This window comes from Chelonus insularis, unplaced genomic scaffold (genome assembly GCF_013357705.1).
Source record: "Chelonus insularis isolate UGA/USDA-ARS -01 unplaced genomic scaffold, ASM1335770v1 contig_58_pilon, whole genome shotgun sequence".
Taxonomy (NCBI): Eukaryota; Metazoa; Arthropoda; class Insecta; order Hymenoptera; family Braconidae; genus Chelonus; species Chelonus insularis.
In genome coordinates, this window is record NW_023276656.1 from 172,222 (window position 1) to 196,320 (window position 24,099).

Consider the following 24,099-nt stretch of genomic DNA (forward strand, 5'->3'; position numbering starts at 1 on the left):
TCACTTAAGCACTGATAGAAGTATTTCTTTGTATCTAACATAATTTATTAGCAGCTAATAAATATGTTATTTGAAAGAGAGATCGAATGAACATTTGTTAACAGTTAAGAAATTATTTATTAGAGTAGATTTATTTGGCTCAATGAATGATTTCTAAGCTGCAAACAAATATTTATTTCTTATATAAATACTATGATTGGGCTCGATGGTAAGGTAGAATGACGGTAAAGCATAATCAAATGTTAGGTTATGTTATAAAATAACTTTTATTTATTGAAAATTTTTATTGAATTATTTTTCGTCTCGATTATCTTTGGAGCAAAAAATAATATTGACGTGGAACCAATTGCATTTGATGCATAATTACGCAACTTAGAACAGATTAGATATCCAGTGAAATCGGTTTGGCCATTTTTCGTGCAGAATCAAAAAATAAAAAAAAGGTACATTTTACAGTTTAGGCAAAACTTTCACGTCTGATCTCCTAATAATAATTATAATAATAAAATATGTAACTGTGTAACACCTAAATTTTCTCAAGGCGAGTCCCCAAGAAAATTCCCGCCTCAATTTAACAAGTTATTTAATTTCTATGGACCAGGATTCGATGGCGGATATGTTACAAAGTGAATTCTCTTTCAAATTCTTTTAAACAATAAAAGTAAACTTTATTAATTCCAACTAATAACAATTATAGTTAACAATAATCGACTGAATAACGTTATAAACCAATAATAAACTAAAAACACAAAAATAAACCACAACAAGGCTACGTGTATATCATACACGGCGACGTACATTAATTTTACTCGTCCTAACCAACGATTTGGTTTTACAGAATGACAAAAAAAAAAAATAAAGAAAATAAATCTAACTATATTCTAAGATATACGCGTGGCTCGACAACGGCGATACGATAGTATTATGATAAGAATGTTGGTATTTAGAAGATGATTCCCACCCAAAAGTGTCTACCCCGTGGCCTAATCTCTCGTTGGTCGGGCTACAACCCAGACCGGGATACTCGAAGAGCTAACAACTCTTCGAGGGAAGGCTACAACCTTGCCTGAATAATCGACGAGCTTCAACTCGTCGACGAAGAGCTCCAACTCTTCTAGGGGGTATAGGTGTGAGCTACGACTCTTCACCTTCTAAACTAGAACCCTATCTAAGTAAGGACGAGCTACAACTCGTCCGGGATACTCGAAGAGCTAGCCACTCTTCGAGGGAAGGCTACAACCTTGCCTGAATAGCTGACGAGCTACAACTCGTCGGCGAGGAGCTTCGACTCCTACACGGTCCAAGATCGTGAGCTCCAACTCTCGATCGCTAGCTAAACCAAGAGCACCGACTCTTGGCTGGAAGGCTACAACCCTCCAATTCCTATTTTCGGAAAGCTTCTACTCTCCGGGGAAACTAAAAGGCTACAACCCTTTAGCCAGAGCTACAACTCTGTATTGTACGACGTGAGCTACTACTCTCGTCGGTCTAGTGCCTCGGAGACAAGTGAAGTGACGATCTCCGCAAAATTCAGCCCTTTTATACTGTTTGGCTCCGCCTTCTTGGCTATCCCCCACCACTATTGTGGTGGGTCGAGTGGGGAAGTCGTCATGGCAACAAGATCATCACAAATACTTTCTCTTTTTAGTATGCACATTTTCTTATCTCGGTCTTTGTTGGTTTTATGTTCCTAAAGGCGAACCTACTCGGAGGGTAATGATATTTTAATTTTGATCGATAAACTAGTTCGATAGTTTGTCGACTTGCTTGCTAACATATTTTTCTATTTTATCCGCGTTCAGGGCCGTAACTTTGTTACAACTGTAATAATTATGATAGTGATAAGAATTGATTTAATGATGAATATTTAATGATCATTCAATTATATATAATCGTATTGTTCATTATTATTATTTTCTCTCAATTTTTTCAGCTTTCAATTGTCATATATTCCAAATTATCTGCATCAAAAATTTGTAAAAATAAAGTTCTGACCGTGGCGTTGGAATTAATTTCATACAATGATCACGGCTTAGTATGACCATTCCTAATTCCATACTTATTCCTAAAACTCATAAATATCTTTTAACAAGTAGTTAAACCTGGCAACCAAATGCATCCGAAAAACACAATCTGGGAAAACTCATTCTTTATTACCCTCCAACTATCCCTTTTGCACATTGACCCATCTTTTACCTATTCTTATTATATATAGATAAGTAAAATTCTCTGCTGGATAACAGTCGTTGTTAGTGACTTGAACAAAACTTGTTTTTTGCTGAACATACTTTCCGTGAGACATTAACAGAACTTACGATCAAAATACTATAAATTTGCATTGAATTCATACTGCATCCAATTTTAGTTCAATATTATTATTGTGTGAATAAACAGTGCATTATTAGTTTTCATTTTAGGAAAATTTGAAATCTCCAAACTACATATAATCATTTAATTGAAATTATAGACAATTGCTCAAAACTTAATTTCATACTAAATTGAATAAGACCTGATTTTAAAAATTTGAACTTGGTTTGGACATAGCTCTTCGAAATGAAATTATTATTATTTTAATTCCTAAGTTAAAGCCAAGTTTTAATTATAATTGACCTGATTTTGTCGATTTAAACTTGGTTTTAACGTACTTTGATAAAATAAAATGTTTTCTATCTAAGCTACGAAGTCGAAAATAGATTTTAATTCTTAAGAGGAACACGAAATCTGCTTTAGGTCGAATGTCAATAGCAAATAAAAATTCATGGGAAAAAGATTTATTTTAACTTGAAATTTAAGATAATCGAGTAGCGACGCGGATTAAGGCACTGCTTTTCAAATTGAGCGGTCGCAGGTTCAAATCCCTTTGGAAGAAGACGAAAAAATTCATTTCTATTAGTACTTTGCTTAAAATTATCAGTTAATTTGATAGTTCTTCTGAATAATTAATATACAACATAAATAAAATAATTTACCATTAAATTTTTTTTTTTAATCGTGTTTTAAATTTAAATCAAATGTTATTTGGCTCAATCAATTGACACATTTACTCATACATATACTAGTACATTTCTGTGGAAAGAAATACATATATTTAAGTCGAAATCAGGTTTTGAAAATTTTTAGACCTGGTTTGGACTTGGGAAACAAGACTTGATTTTAGATCGATTATTGTGTATGTAGCTTCAAATCAGGTCAAGACAATTTTTAGTTTTAATCTGCTTTTGGCCCTTTTTAAAGTCGAAATCAAATCTTATTGTTTTGTTATCTTATTGTTGTTTGACTCGGGCTGCGCAGCATCAGCACTCAAAAATGTCGTGTCTTTTCATTCAGGATAATGATATATGTGTCTAAATGAATAGTTTATCACAATGATATTAACTTATAGTTGATGTTAATGTCTATTTAAGTTATTGAAAGCATAAGTAATTGAATTTACCTTACAGCAGGCACTTCCAAGATATCCCATTCAACTGACATATAGAATTCGGATAAATCTACGCCAACGTTAACGATATTGCTACCTGTTTGTTCATCCATATGCCTCAAGTCAACCTGTAGGTAAAATAAATATGGTTAGCCAAAATTAAGTCAATTAAACAAAGTAAATAAATAATTAACAATCGACTCGTCGCAACAGCTTGATGCGTACGATGCTGAAGATCTGCGTCTTCGTTGCGAGTGCGATGTCAATGCTAGCTAAGTCTGAGAACAATGTTCTAATACGAAACATTTTATTAAATGCTTCAACCCTTAAACCGACATTTTCTATTTTGCAAATGTTCTATCAAAAAGTACTTTCATGAAAAAATTATAACAATATCATGATATTGATAACAATAGAAAATTGTCTAAGGTTTGAAACATTTGCATTCAAGTGTAAAACACTAATCGATGCTCTAGCATTATTTCTACGCATATTTAATATTAATAATTCAAATATTCCATTTTTAATGATCCACAAACATATAAACAGGCTCAACGACACAGATGTCCATCATTCAGCTGTCCAGGCAACGTTGTTAAACAGTAGAAAAGCATGATCGCATGGCGCTAAAAAATTAAATTTACTCAAATCTTTTCATATGTGTCTATTACGACTGATGAAATATCCAAAAGATTTTTCGGTCACGTCCCACAAACGTTAAGTGAACAATTGATTAACAAGCAAAAGAGCTTGAGGTCAGACCTATAAATTTAACAGATTGTCGATCTATCAATATTCGTCAGGGGTTATTCAAAAGCAGCTGTGTACATATTGCATTGAACACTGAAATTATTGCATTCGGGTCTTTATTGTTTCTCAGTAATATATATTACTAAGAAAAATGATATCATTTAAAGGACAGACGTGCTTATTTTTAGATTCTGCTCAATATAATATTTGTGACTATAATATTATTCTTTCAATAGAATATTCTATAAACTGTTCTTCAATAATAAGATTTATGATTTTTGATATTCACGTTCCAAAAGTGAACTATTCTATTCTATTGTGCCAAGCTATTTTTAAATTGCTTGAACTCACTAGGACTATAATTCGCAATTTGCGACACGCTGTTGTCCGTTAGTTATTGGAAAAAAATTTTTCGATTATAATTTTAGGAGGATATTCTTTATTACATTTAGTTATCTTTATTTAAATAGCTGATAGAAAAATTTATTCCGTAATTAATGATTTTGTTATTTATGCGTAATGTTTATTCATACTCGCATTAAAAGCAATAATACTGATGTGTATCTTCAGTCTTGGCTAATTGTCAAAACAAATGTTTTTAAACTTTAGCAAAAGAAAAACTAGCACTAATAATAGTGATGGAAAGAAGTGCCTATGGTAATTTTTTTAGAAAACATTTCACCTCGCTTTTTCCATCTTGGTTTCTTTAAAATGTGTCATAGGGGTCATTGTCCTCAGTATTCGTATGCATACATGTAAAAGCACCACTTAGCAATAGTATAGCTCCGGAAATGAAACCGGAAGAGAAAAAAAATTTTTCTGTATTCAAAAAGAATTTATGTATTCTTTCAGTATCTTGTATTAAAAATTTGATTACAAGTAGACAACAATTTAAAATGATTTCAATTTTAAGTGAAAAATAATAAATATAGATGTAATAAGTAAGTAAAACAAAAGACCAAATTTTTCATGAAAGTATTCAAAAGTAATAAAGTAATCCGTAAAGCGCATATATATATACATTACATGAGTAAAATACCGGATTAGGAATTGAATGAGTTAGTGTAAATTAGACATTCCCAACCTATGCCTGATCAATTTGTTTTTGGGATGAAATAAAATTTGCCCAATTTTGCACTACCCAATAACTTTCCAATTACAATCTCATGATTTTAAATGAAAAGATGTTTGAGTTCATCATTTATTGGACAATGTTTATCTGGTGCTTACTAAATAATTTGGTTACAATATAAAAGATTTACATTGAATTAAATATATTCGTTAAATTACAATAATAAAACCTTTTAATAAAAAAATAATTTTGTGCAATTGAATCGTTCAGACCAACCAGTCAGGCATAATTTTCTGCCATTTTTATTTTTTTAAATCTAACTTTAGATTCGTGATCCCAAAAATCCATATTGTATTTACATTAAATTTCCCAAAGCTAATAATAGTTTTGTAAACAACGGCCCCGCAAATCCCCGTATACAAATATTTAGACTAAAATATGCAGTAGAATAAAGTTTTATTGGTTTGTCAAAATGATTAGTTCAATTTTACACATTTTTCTGTCATATTGGATCCACCATTTTGAATTTTGCAAATATAGCTTTGGTTTTGTGATCTATAAATCTGAAAACCCTCGTGTACAAATATTCAGACCAAAATATGCAGTGAAATAATGTTTGTCATAATGTTTTGTCAATTTCACGAATGTAGAAAAAATATAAAATTTTTCCTAAAATTATTTTATAAACCAACTATTTCATAATAAATATTGATTCTTTCTTCTGGGTAATTTATTGATTGAATTATTCCGTAAGATTTATTAATCAAAAAATTGATACTTATTTTCACATTAAAAGCTATCGACAAAATGAACATCCCTAATAACTTCCTAATGATAACCTTATTAATTTTTCAAATTTCATGTGAAAGTTAGGCATTGATTAGGAATTACTTATTTGGGCCAACTTAGAATTTCTTAAACTAAACCCAAATTACATTGCACATTATATAATAGTAAATATACATACATATTGTAAATAAACATATATTACAACTAATATAGAATAGTAAATCATGATTCATATGAATCTTTTACAAATTACACATATGGATTCGTTCATATTAACCTATTAATAATGATTATTAAATTGAATACATAGCCGAGCGGGTAAAGGCACTGGTCTCAGATGCGTGCAAGGCAGCGATCGTAACTACCTAAGTTCGAATCCTTCTAGGGAACAAATTTTAGCATATTATTTTTTCGCAGAAATTTAATGGAAATACGTTTAATAATCACATTCCCTATATGGGCCTAATATGGTATCCCACTTCGCGCCTCACTTAAATTTAGGAAATTCGAATTCAGTGCGAACTCTTTCCCAAAAATAAATTCTACTTGCGATTTTTTCATCACGTGAGAATAATATTTTATATGTTTTTAATGATAAGAGAACTGTTAAAGTGTCTTCTATAGGTTTGACTCCAATCAATGATATTAATAACATTTATTATAAGTGCAATAATTCTCTGTGATGTAATATTAATTGATCTTGTACTTGATTGAAAAAAAGGCCAATCCAAATAAGGAAAATGTAGGTCGCGTCGATACACGAAATCCCAATTGGTCGTTTCTATTTTCTACATAGAATTCATTAGTTTATTTTATCGGGGAAATCTATATGGTTCTCGATATTTATACATCATACTGTACAGATAGCTTGTGGAGAATTAATAAAAATAGTTGTACAAATAACAAAATTGAATACCGTAATGAATAGATTTGTATACAAATAAACTGTTATAAAATCTGCATTTGATGATTGCCATCTTGAGTTATTTCAGCAGAATTTTTAAGTCGACTCTAAAGGAATTCCTTGTATCCTTTTTGTACATAAACACGATCGAGAATCATATATATATATGTTATATACTATACTGTGAGTGAAAATCTAAAGATTAAAGTGTAAGATAAAATTTTAATTAAAGTTCAATTAAATTCATTTGAACATAAAAGGAAAAATAATTTATGCATAATATAGAAAATAGTAATATGACAGTGTATTCTCAGTACACTGGAAAATATTGATTTTAGAATCATCGTCTGATGTGAAAATTGAATGTCGCAACCAGAGATATTTTGCTCCAAAGAATCGAACTCGATGGAGGATGAGAGAAAAGTAATGCAGGAATGCGCTCGTAATTCAGAATGAAATATAAATCCGTCTTACTCGTCTTGATATTCACGACCGGAATAATAATCAAGATAGAATACGACAGACATAAAAAAAGGTGTACTTAACAGTATTTTCTCGTTCATTTTTATCTGCATTAGCCATGAGTCTTTTTTCTGGATAATTAATTATCACGACAAGTCACAAATTATTTAGTATATTTCTCTTATAATTATTTATATCATAATTGTTTATATATTTCTCTCGGAATTTAGAACGCTGAAAATTCATTAGTTGAGGTAAAAAGAGATGGTACAAATTTTATCATAAGTTAAATTAATAATTATATTGTTTGCTTCAAGTGGGATGAATATTATTTTATGAGTGTTGAAAATAAATAAAATGCATATGAACCATTAGTTTATTCCTGTGGAATTATTGTGCAACTGGTGATCCTGAAAAATTGATTTCGATCATATTTGATTTCATAGTCTCTTGGTTTTTAACAATTAATATCTGTAAAACTATGTACTCTCTATAGTCTTTACCAATTACTGATAATCAATGACAATTATATACGTTTTCAAATATTTTATTTTATCATTTATTATAGATTAATATCATAATCAATGAGTACATTCAAAATATTTTCCATCAATAAAATGACTTTTTCTAAAATTAAGGTAACTCGTAGAAAACTAAAGAAGACTATATTAAATTGATTCTAATTGTGTTATAACTTTTTGTTAACATTCACTACTTATTTTTGTATTACCAACCTACCATTGGAGAGTGCACATTTAAAACTGGCAATCAGCTAGATTGGTGGAAGCAATATATAATACTGACGAATATACTGACGATCGATTGGATGACGACGAATATAGGTGCTCAATTAAGGAAAATACTTCACAATTCATCGGGAGAAAAAAGTATTTACTCAGGAAGATATATGTATACTCGATGACTTATTAGATTTATTAATCATTTCGTTTTTTTAACTACTTGTAACATTACGTACTTGCACGGAAAAAAGTACATAGTACTGGCTTCCATGTTACATGGTAGTTTGGTGACAGCATGAATGATGTAGGACTGCTTACTATTCAAAATAATGAAATAACCTATGTACATAGACTTCTATGTAACATAGTATAAAAAAATTATGAAATGTTATATGTATCTCGCGTAGTCAGCATAGTACTCATGACATGCTCATATGGTCGTATGTACCATAAGTTATCGATGGGTCGATCATTTATACATGGTAAACTCTTCTCTTTATTAAAATTGAATTATTTATATAAAATAGCGCTGATTTCTTTAAAATATAAAACCAGCAACCATATTACATAGGAGCAGTTACCATACAGAATTATAACCGTTCCTATACAGTATAGCAGTCTCAACCGGGAACATGAGAGCCACAACCATGTTCATCGTTGTAAGTACCATGTTATATATAGTATATGCTTCTAGGTGAAATGCTGTGAACTTGGTAATATTTTTAAAAAAAATTATAAATATTTGTACGTTTAAAAAAGTTCCTAAAGGTGTTATAGCCTATTTAAGAGTTTTAATTCGAGAATATTTGTCTTCACTTCTCTTATTATTTCCCTATTGTTTAAAATTTAAGCACCACATTTTATTGCATTATGCTGATGTTTTAGCTACTTTTGGACCTCTTTGGAATATTTGTAGTATGAATTTTGAGAGAAAACATCGTGAGTCCAAAATCACTACTCACGCTTCAGTTAATAGGAAAAATATTACTCATACTTCTGGTATTAAAAATCAGTTAAAACTTAATTTTCTATTACGTGAAGGGCAATACAGTAAAGTTTTGACAATAGGTCCACTTCTTTCTTTTGAATATTTAAAAAATTTAGATCACTATGATTCTTTTTCTCCATTACTTCCATTGATTACTAAAAATATTAGTATGGCAAAATATATTATTTACATGGGCAATGAAATAAGAGAAGGGGCCGTGCTTATGATAGCTTCAGAAGATGGTCCATTATTTTTTTATGTTCATGCAATTCTTATAGAAGCTACTAATAATGCAATTATAGTAGCCTTATGTATTGAAGATCCTACATTTGATGATCATTTTCAAGCGTATGAAGTAGAAGAATTACAAAAACGAATTTGGCGTATTATAACATTATCAGAGTTAACGTTTTGTACGGTTGTTAGATTTATTTATGCAGCAAATAAAAAAAAATATATCCCAAAACGATGGATATAAAATTTAAAATAACGATTGTAATCCTGGTAATTAAAACGATTATTAAAAATGTCTTTATTAATTAATCATGACAAAGTTTTTATTCATTTAATACCCATGTATCCTTTTTTCAGAATTCTTCTGTTTTTATTAACATAGTTTTTCAAAAATTTAATAAATTATCGAATAAATTATTATAAAATGTGTTAAAGTGAACTTTGTGCCTACACGACGAACTTTACATCAGAAAATTTTCTTATTGAATCCGAAATAATTTGAAAATACTTTGTTCGATTATTTATAATAAACTACAATTTTTGTAAAAAATATCTGATTATTACAAAGTATATTTAATTATTTGCAACGAAATTTTATAAATTTCTCACATAATTACGTCCATACATATATGTATGGTGTGTATGTGTGTATACACACACACGACATATGTACATCTTCGAAATTATTCAGTAGTACAATCTATACTATTATAGTAGGTGTTATTATTTTGAATCGTAAGATACTGTAGATTTAATAGTAGTGTGTACAAGTGAAACATAGATATGAATGCCATGCATATTGATGGGCATAGTAACCTTTATTATCTTACATAGAACTCATTTCTATGTTCCATAGAACTATGCACTATATTGTTTAGTCACTGGAGATATATTAAAGCAGTTCTGATTACTTTTTAAAATATGAACGCCAACCAAATTTTTCCAACTAATTTTATCCCATTTTTCAATACCATGTAATATAGTAACCGATACTATGTAGCATGAAAGCCTCAACTATCTACTTTTTTCTGTGTGCAATGTATGAAGAATTGAATGAATATTGCTAGGATAAGGAGTTTCAATGATTTACTCACTAGCTGTTGAAAATAATTGGAGAGTTGTGTCATTTTTTTCATTTGAATATAATTCTCAGTCGTGAATTTAAATGAAATTTTATTCTCTTGAAAAAAATTTGCCATTTTATTCAATCATTTTGAATGTACATTAGTTTTAGTACAGAAGAATTAAAATGTATTATGACGATAAATGAAAAAGCTCTAAAGAATATTGAAGCTTTTCTCTGTTGGCTAAACTTTACACAAGTAAAACAATATAGCTCATGCATTTCGTGTGCTATTTTCAATTTCCGACTTTGTTTTTCTGCGTGTTTTTTAGCACCATGTTGTCGAACGAATCGCACTTTTATTTTTCCTCATTCACTCTTTGCCGCTTTTCTCGGATATTTTCACGCCACGTAGGGAGAAAGCACAATAAAAATAACAAAAAAAGAATCTGACAGCCTCGAATTGTTATATAGCATTTCCTTTACTTTTCTCTGTTACAACGATGCTACTAATGATTGGTTACGCCTTAGTTAGAATTTGTAGAAAATATTTAAAATATTTCTTTGAATTCATTGCGCTTCTGCAGTGCATAAACAATCATAATTGAAATAACTCAAGATGGCAATCATCAAATGCAGATTTTATAACAGTTTATTTGTATACAAATCTATTCATTACGGTATTCAATTTTGTTATTTGTACAACTATTTTTATTAATTCTCCACAAGCTATCTGTACAGTATGATGTATAAATATCGAGAACCATATAGATTTCCCCGATAAAATAAACTAATGAATTCTATGTAGAAAATAGAAACGACCAATTGGGATTTCGTGTATCGACGCGACCTACATTTTCCTTATTTGGATTGGCCTTTTTTTCAATCAAGTACAAGATCAATTAATATTACATCACAGAGAATTATTGCACTTATAATAAATGTTATTAATATCATTGATTGGAGTCAAACCTATAGAAGACACTTTAACAGTTCTCTTATCATTAAAAACATATAAAATATTATTCTCACGTGATGAAAAAATCGCAAGTAGAATTTATTTTTGGGAAAGAGTTCGCACTGAATTCGAATTTCCTAAATTTAAGTGAGGCGCGAAGTGGGATACCATATTAGGCCCATATAGGGAATGTGATTATTAAACGTATTTCCATTAAATTTCTGCGAAAAAATAATATGCTAAAATTTGTTCCCTAGAAGGATTCGAACTTAGGTAGTTACGATCGCTGCCTTGCACGCATCTGAGACCAGTGCCTTTACCCGCTCGGCTATGTATTCAATTTAATAATCATTATTAATAGGTTAATATGAACGAATCCATATGTGTAATTTGTAAAAGATTCATATGAATCATGATTTACTATTCTATATTAGTTGTAATATATGTTTATTTACAATATGTATGTATATTTACTATTATATAATGTGCAATGTAATTTGGGTTTAGTTTAAGAAATTCTAAGTTGGCCCAAATAAGTAATTCCTAATCAATGCCTAACTTTCACATGAAATTTGAAAAATTAATAAGGTTATCATTAGGAAGTTATTAGGGATGTTCATTTTGTCGATAGCTTTTAATGTGAAAATAAGTATCAATTTTTTGATTAATAAATCTTACGGAATAATTCAATCAATAAATTACCCAGAAGAAAGAATCAATATTTATTATGAAATAGTTGGTTTATAAAATAATTTTAGGAAAAATTTTATATTTTTTCTACATTCGTGAAATTGACAAAACATTATGACAAACATTATTTCACTGCATATTTTGGTCTGAATATTTGTACACGAGGGTTTTCAGATTTATAGATCACAAAACCAAAGCTATATTTGCAAAATTCAAAATGGTGGATCCAATATGACAGAAAAATGTGTAAAATTGAACTAATCATTTTGACAAACCAATAAAACTTTATTCTACTGCATATTTTAGTCTAAATATTTGTATACGGGGATTTGCGGGGCCGTTGTTTACAAAACTATTATTAGCTTTGGGAAATTTAATGTAAATACAATATGGATTTTTGGGATCACGAATCTAAAGTTAGATTTAAAAAAATAAAAATGGCAGAAAATTATGTCTGACTGGTTATATACATCATTATATATAAAATTATATGAAATCATATATATATATATATATAAATTCATCTAATGTATTATTTGGGGACAGGGGACTGGTATTCCCTTTTCGATGTTCAAAATTCCCGTGAGTGCGAGTGAAGCAGAGAGATATGTATTGCTCTTTGTCGCACCCGACGGCGCCAGAAGAGGAAAAGCGCGCTCGGGGGCCCAAATATTAAAACCTGTATAACTTTTAACAGGTGAAAAATAGAGCAGAATTTTGAATCGATGAATTGTTTAATTTTTAATTCTGCACATTTTGAGCCCAAAATCAGGCTGATTTTTGCATTTTAACCAAAATGAGAACGATTTAAATAATTCATTGTTAATAAAAATAATGAAAAAATTGATAAAAAAAAAAATTTTTCTCTGAAAATGTACTTTAATATCTCATTTTTCGAAATAAATCGCCACAAAGTGATATTTGTAGCGTTAAGTATTTTTTATTAATTTTCTTAGACGCGACTGGAGCTTTCGTCAATAGTGAAGCTTCAGTCGCGAAGAACTTTTTATCGATCATAGATATGAAAAAAAGTGTTCAGTACTTTTTTTATTAAAATTAAATTCTGAACAACTTTTATTTGAAACATTTTTTCATATCTATGATAGAAATCGAGAAATTTGCGATGGGGGGGGCGATTTTCTGTGATCCCCCCCCCCTAATGCGTGCCAAACATTTTTGACCGACATCATCGTGTTTCTCGCGAAATTTTCGATCTAGTCATCTATAAATCATCACTTTGGCCGCAGCAAACCAAAATTATCCCATTTTCCTCATTTGACTGGACTACGAGTCTAGTTTTAACATTTTTACATCTGAAGACGAACAAGTGGTACTTTTTTATGTAGGTAATCCGATTTTATGACTGATGCGGGTCTACCTTTTTCAAGTTGGCTCTTCCTGCCGCGAAGCATTTTTTCTATGCGTGCGCATCTTTGGAGGGGAGTAGGCGTGACTGTGCCAAGAACACTGTCGCCACCTGGTTTTAGGGTACAGAAGCTTACATGTACAGTATCGCCGTCCTGCGGATGGGGTGATAACTTTGCGGTTTGGGGTGATCTGGGGTGATCCCCAAATGGAACACGGCATTGTGATTCTATTTACGTCTCTCTTCTCTGGTGTCTAGCGATTTATCCTTATAATTTTAATTAGTAACTAAATCGATTCTCTGACAACCCAGGAATCATTCTAATAAAAATAATCCATGCCATTAAAGTAAAATTTACTGTTTTTATAAAACTTCTACACAATTAATAGCTTTTAAATAAATTAGGACTGAAGTTGCCAAGTGGCAAGGTCACTCGTCACCGCTAGCGTGATGGGGCAGACGAGGGCCTTGAGGCCAGCAGAGTGGGGCGCATGGCTAACAATACCTTTTCGCGTTCAGCTCTCCTAATACTTCGCGAAGAGGAGAGCGATTTTAATTATTCAATAATTCGATAAATATCAACTATTTACCTGTCGATTTTTGGCAGGTATATTCCTCAAAGGGGTCTCTATCACTTAGGACCCGAAAATCCCCTAGATCGTACATTTTTTTAAATTTTCAAGTAAGAATACGTAAATGAACGCATGTGTATATCTATACATACACGCCCATCAACTGATGCGCGGTCTCACGCAGCATCAGACAAAAGTTTAAACAAAGTGAGATGTAGGATTTGTTAACTGGACGTTCCTAAAACTCGATTCTAAATAATTAATGGTAAGTAGTATTAAGTAACAAAAGTAATATTTTGTCACATATTGTTAAAAACGCGAGGAACCGCGTTATTTTTAGCGTTAAAAATATTATCATCTAATTAATCTTATAAAAAAAGTCAGGTGGCCGCGGCGGCACACCTGTCTCTGGACCGCAGCGCCTAGAAATCCATAAAAAGCTAAAAATCATACATAATAAAGAAAGCGATAAGGCCCAGAGAGCTCAACGTTGTCAAGTTTGCCTGAAAACTCCTGACGTTGCACCTGTATCTCCATGGATACAGCATCGTCGAGCGCTGAACTCCGGAGCCGTCGTCGTCGCTGACGTGATTTTTATCCTCAGTTGATCCGCAGATCTCAAACAGTGAACTTAGCACTCTTTGTGAAATATGGAAGTTCATTTAAGATTCACAATGACAATACCCTTCAAAATACCTGATCATTTTATTTTTTTTTCATTCACTATATTTATCATTTTTGTTTTCCTTTTCCTTTACTGTTGGGATGGTTTCATGGTGTAGGGAAATTGGGATATTATGAAACCATCCCAACACTAAAGGATATCCCAATTTCCCTACACCTAAATGACTGAGGCGCAGTTAATATAACGCGTGCAGTCATTCCTACTTTTCCACACGCTACGTTTCTGAGTTTGTCGTTTGAGGTGCAGTTTGCATAACGAGTGTAAACGACATTCCAGAGCGGAAACGTTCCCTTTTACTCCATTTTCCCAGACTCTATTTGTCTCCTTTGACTCTTTTCCTCACATTCGAATTTATTTATTTGACAAGTGCGTGAATTTTTACATTTCTACGTATTTTTAGTATCGTTCGAGTGACCAGTTTCATTAGCGAAAATTTAGAGTGTCCTCATTTTTTGGATTATCGTGCATAGTTTTGGGTGTTTGTTTTTGGGAAAACTTGATTTTTGTAAAGTGTTCGAACAATGGGTTTCCTTCATGCCTAAGTCAAAGAGGCGAGGAATAAGAGCAGGCTGGAGGGTGCAGATGCGCAGGATCATCAAAGATCATCACAAAGGACTCTCCAAGCTGTCTACCATCTTCCAGGAGGAACCACCTAAGACCACTTCACTCATCAAGAGAGAGATCACCATTTTGAGTGACGAAGTGCTATTAGACTTCAAGGTGATTTTAGTGATTCCCAAAAACTCCCAATAGATTGTTAATTACTTTTTCCCAGTGACATTTTTTTCTTTGGGGACAGTTTGATTTCTTTTTTTTTTTTGGGTTTTCCTCGCAAACATGAGCAGCCCAGCGGTTCCAACGGTGAGTATTTAGTTTATTTTCTTTTTTTTTCTTTGTTTTCCATTTATATGGTATTTTCCCATGTCGCATAAATTTTTTGGATTTCCCCTATTTAAATTTTCGCGGCTTTTAACGCGTTTAGAGTGAGAGCGCTGTATTATCGGCAACTCCACAATCGTTGAGCCAAGTTTACAAGTGAATCATGTTATAAATCGATTCCTTGTGTAATTTGATTTTTGTAAAAGCTCTAATCCATAACTGTACATCTTGTAGAATCCCAGAGGTGTTTAAACAGAAGCTCATGAGCCGGGTTGGCCGGTCGAATTAGTAAACGAGATCCTCGAGTACGGAAGGGCGGGTTACCCGATCACGAATGTTCGCCACCAGGGAAACTAAATAATCACTATTTTTATTGAAACGGTCATTAAGACCTACATATTCTATCCATTTTATACGCGTGTTCTCACCTATCAGATTGATTTACCGGAGGAATCTGACACCAAGAACGCTAAGTAGCTTTGAAATAATCATTTCTGGTCCTTCAGGACACGATTTTCTGGCCGGATAACCTGCTGCATGAATTATTGGAGCTAAGGGCTCAACATCACCCTATCGAAAGAATTGTAAGGGGTGAAACGTTGACTTATATGGTCATTCTACACAAAAAGGCCCGGCTTTATCAGTCAAAAGATTGGGTCATTAACGTCACCGAGGTCAGCTACGAGCCACCCTATCCTACGACTCCTTCAGGAACTTATCTGTTTCTCTATGACGCTATGAGCGATTGGGTGCAATTGCTTTGGTGGTAATGTTCACATTATTGTCAATTTCCAAACACATAAACATTTAATTGAAGAGGTTCGAGCGCGGTTTGAGCTGCTGCTCACCTGCCTAATCGAACGTTTGAATTTGTTTATTGGAAGTAGTCGGGTGGAGCGCAGTGTAAGCTGCTTGCTAGCTTTAACTGCTTCCTCATAAATAAATTCGTCAACTTACTTAATAACTAAACGATTTATATAAGTTTAAATCATACGATTAGATGCTATTAATTAGGAACGGCTAAACTGTATAATGATCATGTCAAAGACAACTCTCAATCCGCCTGCAGATAATACTTTACCCAATTCTCCAGCTATTGTTAAAGAGGCACACTTAAAAGTTAATTAATTGGAAAATTAAATTCTTTATTCGAGAGTCTTCTGCTCATGCCTCAATATAGTCCCAAATTCCAATTCCTGTCCAATATCGTTACAGGATGATAAGTTTTAAACATGCTTTAATGCATGAAAATGTTAATTAACGAATCTGATAGCGATATGGTTCACTGCAACCTTGTAATTAAATGAAACTTTAAAATTTGATTATATTATCCCCACATTGTTATCACATATCAGAGTACAGCTTAGCCTATAGCCGCCTGTATTCATTAAATTTCTTAAATTTCATTTATTTTATGAACATAAGGGTTTATCCCCGGGTTATTAGCATAAATTGTTAGCGCCGGTTACAATGGCTGCTTACATACAATTATTTTTTTTTTTAAAAACGTTTCAATGCAGTAAATACCTATTGTTTTGTTGTGTTAAAAAACTTTGCGTTTTAAGACTCTTTCTGACTACAATATGGAGCGCGGTCAAGCTACAAGTACCGACAGGAGCATCGAATCGCTCTCTAAAGCCGAGATAGCAATCGTGACCCAGCATATGGAGCAAATGAAAATAGTGTGTAAAGAAAAAACACTCAACTAAAGGAGATGGAGACCGCGTATATCCAATTAGCAGAACAGGTCGTAGCCCAAAAAGCCCTCAATGAGGCCAAAAAAAAGGCGCGCGAAACTCGTAATCGAACGCGCGAGAGAAATATCAACAAACCAAGACTACTATTTACCCAAACAAGATGACGGTGAAGATATAGAACAAAAGGCAGATGTGGGTTAGCAGGCGGAGGACGTAATTTCCTCACTTCATCGTCAAGTTATGAGGATGAAGGCCGACCAAGCACCGGCTTTCGATTTCATACAAGCTTGTAAACGAGCATGCTCCATGCTACCTCCAACAACGGAGCAGGTATTTTTGATTCTGATTCGTCAGAAATTTGATCCAGATACGCGACCTACAGTCGAGAGCATGGAATATACTAATTTAAATGAGTTCGAAACTCAGTTACGTTCAATTTTTAATGTTAAAAAGACTGCTAGTCAGTTCAAAGCCGCTCTAGAATGTATTGCGATGGAAATTTCTGAAGAAATGATTGATGATGTCAATCGCGTTCGAGTCCTTTTCGAGAATATCCTCTCTGCAGAGGAGAAAGAAAGGAGTTTCATTACGCTATTGGAGAAACGAAAACTGAAGGAAGACGCGACTCGCTCATTTCTCAAGGAAATACCTCCATTACTTAGACTCCAATGTTTTGCATTGCCTTATTCCACTTTGGAGGAGACCTATGTATCTGCCATCTCCTGTTGGCAGGACGAAAAAGAAGAAAGAGTACGGTTTGGGTCAGGAAGCATGGGAGCTCCTGTGCATACGGTACAAGCCGATGTGTATGATCTAAGGTCATGCACACATTGTGGTCGAATAGGTCAAACTGTCGAAATGTGCTGGCAAAAAAACGGAAATTGGCCTAATCGTAATAATAACAATCGCGATAACGGCAATTCTAATAATAATTCCAATTCTAATAATGATTCAAATTCTAATAATAATGCGAATGAAAAATCTAATAATAATTCGCAAAATAATAACAATACCGCTAATAATAATAGCAACAATAATAATGATGCTCGGGTTCATAAAGAAAATCTGTTAAAAGATCATCAATGCGAGCGAAAAATCCACAGGCGTCGACTTCAAAATAGCTCATCAAATTAAGAAAAAACAATAATCTTCCCGCTATTTATTAGAGTCACCGCAATTAGAAAACTTAACGCCGGTTATGCTAGACTCAGGCGCGAAAGTCAATATTTTAAAAATTGGTTCTTCAGGACAACCTTCAAACATTAATCGCCAAGACACCATTAGTCTACGCTGACCCCGTGTACACACTGGAAAGTATTAAAATACACTTTTACGATATTTCAATTAAATTTTATGTCATCAATGATGAATTACCTACCTCTTATCCTGCAATACTGGGTTCTCATTTCTTTCACGAGCACTAAATGCAAATTTTATTCGATCAGAAAGTTTTAAATTTTAGTAAAATTACAGTACCATGTTTCGTCGGTGATACCACCGTTTTATCTCCGAATAGTAGTTTATATCTTACAATTCAAATAGATCCCGAATCACCATCTTATAGTATGATTCAAAAATCGACAGGTAAATAGTTGATATTTATCGAATTATTGAATAATTAAAATCGCTCTCCTCTTCGCGAAGTATTAGGAGAGCTGAACGCGAAAAGGTATTGTTAGCCATGCGCCCCACTCTGCTGGCCTCAAGGCCCTCGTCTGCCCCATCACGCTAGCGGTGACGAGTGACCTTGCCACTTGGCAACTTCAGTCCTAATTTATTTAAAAGCTATTAATTGTGTAGAAGTTTTATAAAAACAGTAAATTTTACTTTAATGGCATGGATTATTTTTATTAGAATGATTCCTGGGTTGTCAGAGAATCGATTTAGTTACTAATTAAAATTATAAGGATAAATCGCTAGACACCAAGTTCAAGCGCGTGCGCATTGGCTTTCGCCTGCTGCACGTACATGTGCATTGGTTATGATAGTAAAAATGTATGTTTGGAGTTATAAATATAGTGGTATATTTATTTTCTTTAACCTAAAACTAAAGTGAAGTCCGCCAGGACGTAACACAGCCTTTCCTAACTGGTCGTATTCCTCGTTAAAACTTACTAGAAGTTGTACACTCAGACGTTGTTAGACCTTCCCGAATTCAAGGTCTAAACGGAGAGAAATATTTTACTACCTTCGTAGATGACGCGTCCAGATGGTGAAGTTGATATGCTCGGGCAAAAGAGTGAGGTGTTGATGGCTTTCAAAATGTACAAGAATCATCTCAAGAATTTGACTGGTAAAAGAATCAAATGTATCCAAACAGATAATGGACTCGAATACTGCAACTCGGAGTTTAACAAATATTTACAAGGTTGTGGTATTGAAAGAAGATTGACAGTTTCACACACTCCACAACAAAATGGAGTGGCGGAACGAATTAATCGTACTTCATTAGATATGGCTAGATGCCTAATGTTGGAAACAAAATTGCCGCAATCATTCTGGGCGTGTGCCATTGCTACGGCATGTCATATCTGAAATCGTTGTCAAAGTACGACTATTGGTGGGTTGACACCGTATGAGAAGCTTACAGGTAAAGTACCTAAGATTGATTATATGAAAATTTTTGGATCGGAAGTTTATGTTGTAGATAAGTCACTGAACAACGGGAAGCTCGATCCATGGTCAAATAAAGGCATTTTTGTTGATTACCCAAGAAAAGTCAAGGGGTAATCCGGATGCCCAAGAATAGAAAGATTATTAGTCTGATCTTATCATCCAAGAGCAAGTAAGACAAATGATGCAGATAAAAGAGCACAAATAAGGAGCATTGAACTATCAACAAAGACTAGTACGCCTACCAAATTGTCTAGCCAAGATAATTCAAGTTCTGAAACGCCAGTAAGTGCTCGAAACAGTGTTCCAAACCAATCACAAGTACCTCGAGGTCGTGGACGACCACGAATAGAGAGAACAGGGTCTCGGAGGCAGCCTAGAAAAATTTTGTAAACTGCAAGAGAAATAGGAGATGAAGATTTGCCAAATAGGGTCCCTGAAGATGAGTTGGGAGATGATGTTTTTGCAGGAGTGATCGAAACTCCACTTTAAGAAGAAATAACGAGTACAGAATGGAATGACTGGGAAGATGCTATATTGTGTGAGATGGTAAGCTTATTAAAGAATGACACTTTCGAGATAATGAAGCTGGATGATAGTACAAAGCTAGTAGGCAATCGTCTAGTGCTTACAAAAAAACATAAGCCAGATGGATCAATTGATAAGTTTAAGGCTCGTTTGGTCGCTAAAGGTTTTAGCCAACAATATGGAGTTAATTACCACAAGACTTTTGTAGAATTGATCTCAATGAAGAAAAGCATTGAAAATACAATTCGTCACTGAACAAGAATGATGCTGGATGAGATCAAGGCTGGGAGTAATGCCTGCAGGCTCATATAGACTTTGTATGGTCTAAAACAAGGAGGCAGACAATGGTATAGCACCTTGAACCAGAAATTAAAACATTTAGGGTTTGTGCTGACTAAAGAGGAGCCATGCCTATATATCGCTCATATAAAAAGTGATATCATGGTAGTTCTAACATATGTTGACGACTTGTTTATCGCATCATCAAGTTCCTCGTGGATTTTTGAGTTTAAACAAAGACTACGAAGTTTACTTGATGTGAAGGATTCAGGTTTGGCCAAATTTTTCTTGGGGATTGAAATTGATCAAAATAAGGATCATATCACGTTATCTCAGCAAGGTTATATTTGTAAAGTCTTTCCACGTTTTGGGATGAACGCATGTAACTCAATGAGCACACCGTCTGAGATTAATCCGAAGTATGAGTCATCGAACTCAACAGATGAATGTTGCTATATAGAAATAATTGGTGCTCTAATGTATTTAAGTGTTGGGACGAGGCCAATTATATCCAGTACTGTCTTGAGGTTATCTCAGTATTTCAGTGCACCAACTGAAGACCACTGGGTCACTGCTAAGCACGTGCTAAGGTACTTATCAGGCACCAAAGAGCATCGGTTAAAGTATTATCAGACGAATAGCCTATTATAGGTTTCGCTGATGCAGATTGGGGGTTAAATCCATTGGATCGTCGGTCATTCACTGGTTATTGTTTTATTTTGGCTGGATCAGTGATATCCTGGAAAGCTCAGAAGCAGCGAGCGACCGCTCTGTCCTCAACAGAAGCAGAATATGTGGGTCTTGCTAAAGCTACAAAAGAAGCTGTGTATCTCAGAAATTTGCTTAATGAGATCGATCTGATTAGGATTGAGTCAATTACTATTTTCACTGACAATCGTGGAGCTCAGTGTTTATCGAGTGATCCTAAGTTTCACTTCAGAGCGAAACATATCGATATTCGTCACCATTTTATTCGTGACTTGGTTGAGTAATTGATGTACAGCATCAATCAACTACGAAAATGTCGGCTGATATTTTAACTAGAGCAGTTTCACGAATCGAACATCAATGGTGTAGTAAATTTATGGGGATAGTCCCTAAATAAACAAATTAATGAATTACCAGTACCTACATTAAGGGAGCGTGTTGGAATGTAATGTGATTTTAACTTTAAATTTAAATCTAAATGTATAATCGTTTCTAAATTCTTATTGATTCCTTATTGGCAATCTAGCTGCGATCTTGTAATAAACGTTTTTGTTTTGATTTATAGACTCTCATTAAAATGTTATCGATACTATATATTCTTCGGATGTATAAGATAATGAGTTGACCAGTATGGTATCTAATTTGCTCATTAATTTAACAATCCAATTGATAAAAATTGATCAACGATTTATAAAAGTTTCTTTTCGTTTATACAATAAATCTGAGTTATACCAAAAGGTGTTTTGATTTTATTCAACAATATTCGTATAATTTATATCAATTAAAAGTTATACATTAATGTATTCTTCAATTTTTTTATTGTTATATTTATTAACGTGAATATGATAATGAAACTTTAAAAATGTATTTATTTAAATGTGTTGAGAATTAATTAATTCTCAGTTTGAATTTGCCAGCTGACAGGAACTTCGGCGGCCATCTTGGGACTGGGTCGATAACCAATCGACCAAATAATCAATAATTCTCAATTTAGTCAATCATTTGACTAATTTTCAGTGTCCCTTTTGACTAATGAAGTTCCTATCGCCATTCTTACACTATTCTCGTTCACGTGTACACGCCATCCACATTCATTCGTAACAAATCTGAAAGTTTTGAGTCAATCATCAGTACTAGTGCTATTGTAAATTGTCAGAGCCAATCAAGCTTCATTCTAAAACTAGAATCAAGTAATATTTCAAGACACTTCATCGTAATTCAAGACATTTCATCAAGATTCATTTTGCATTGCATTGATAGGCTAACGCTACGTGCATAATCACATTCTTGCTCAACTTGAGAAGCGTGCTGAGCTCGTGTGGGAGGTCAATAATACCGAACACACCAAGTTGAGTATTTTTTGGACATTCAATTCAGATTCAATAATTAAAATAGACATTCAGTGATTTTGAGCGACATTCAGTCTTCCTAGTTAATAACACAAAGTTGTCAGTGTATTTAGTGTACCTGTTAGTGCTTAAAATAAAGATATTTTATTTTTGTTATAAAACCTGACTTCCGTTTGCTCTGTTCCGGCACAATCATCCCTATCCTTAAACGGATAGGTTAAATTCACGAGTTGAAATTTTCTCAACATTTAATGGTACTTCGAGCCGGATCAGAGCTCTCGGTTGTAAAGTACTAAAATTTTGGTGACACAAGTGACAAAGACAAAGACAATCAAGTGTGTAAGTGCTTAAAATGGCCGACCAACAATAGAAGAGTGAGGACCAAGAGTCCAAGACCTCAAAACCTCAACCAACAATCAGCGTGACTCCTGACGATGGCGCAGAGGAGTTTGGTAGTCCAACCGATCAATTAGAAGAACCAGATCTCCAGCCACAACGGAGATCAACCACGGAAAACACAAGACAGACAATCACACCACCCAATCCTGGTCTACCTATTCAATTGACCTCCAAAATTAAGTCTCAAATGGCTCGGCTACGCTTAGCCCAGTTATTCACTCAACAAATCAGAGACCAACAACAGACAATCACCAAAGGAGAATGACTCTCGCTGGAAAGTAGATAAGCAGGGCCGGTTCTGGATTACTCTGCAATACCGGCCAAGTCAAAAAAGTGGGTTCTGATCTGCGGTAATTATCGACCGCGATAACTTTGACGATAAGTTACCGACCGTGATAAATTATCGACACTGATTAATTATCGGCAGCGATTGATTGTGATTTTTCTCACCGACCTCGATAAATTATCTTCAATGAAAATACCGATTTTTTACCAACCGTGATTAAAATTTCACTATCAGCAAAAATAACTGATTTTACAAAGTATTGTCAATGTATTAATATTCTCTCAAATTTGCACTACCGACTATCAGGGTTTTCTGGAAATAAATGAATGAATACAGTAATCTTTTTTGTGCAAACAATTTATTTATAGCAAAAAAAAATTTGATTAATACATGAATAATATAATCATAATTATATAATATATATTTTTTACAATATTTTATGTTAGTTTTCTCATTTGCGCACTATAAGGTTTATACTCTATTATTCGATCATGTAAGATCAAACAATAGGCTGATGTGCTAGCAGGAAAAGCTTTTGATGATTCAAATTTCAGTCGAACATCAACTGGTCCTGATTTTAAGGATTCATTTTGTTTAGAACAATCAATTACAACGAGTGGTGCTATATCTATAAATTTTTTTTTCGTGAGTAGAGGTTCTGCTTCTT

General features: G+C 33.3%; 1 protein-coding gene across 1 annotated transcript in view; it reads right to left on the minus strand.

Moving 5' to 3' along the window:
• LOC118070440 (nicotinic acetylcholine receptor alpha4) overlaps positions 1 to 24,099 on the minus strand; it is a 207,036-nt gene that overhangs the window by 44,996 nt on the left and 137,941 nt on the right. Inside the window, exon 6 of the mRNA XM_035089039.1 lies at positions 3,434 to 3,549. Within this exon, the coding sequence (XP_034944930.1) occupies positions 3,434 to 3,549 (116 nt within the window). The remainder of the gene's footprint in view (positions 1 to 3,433; positions 3,550 to 24,099) is intronic.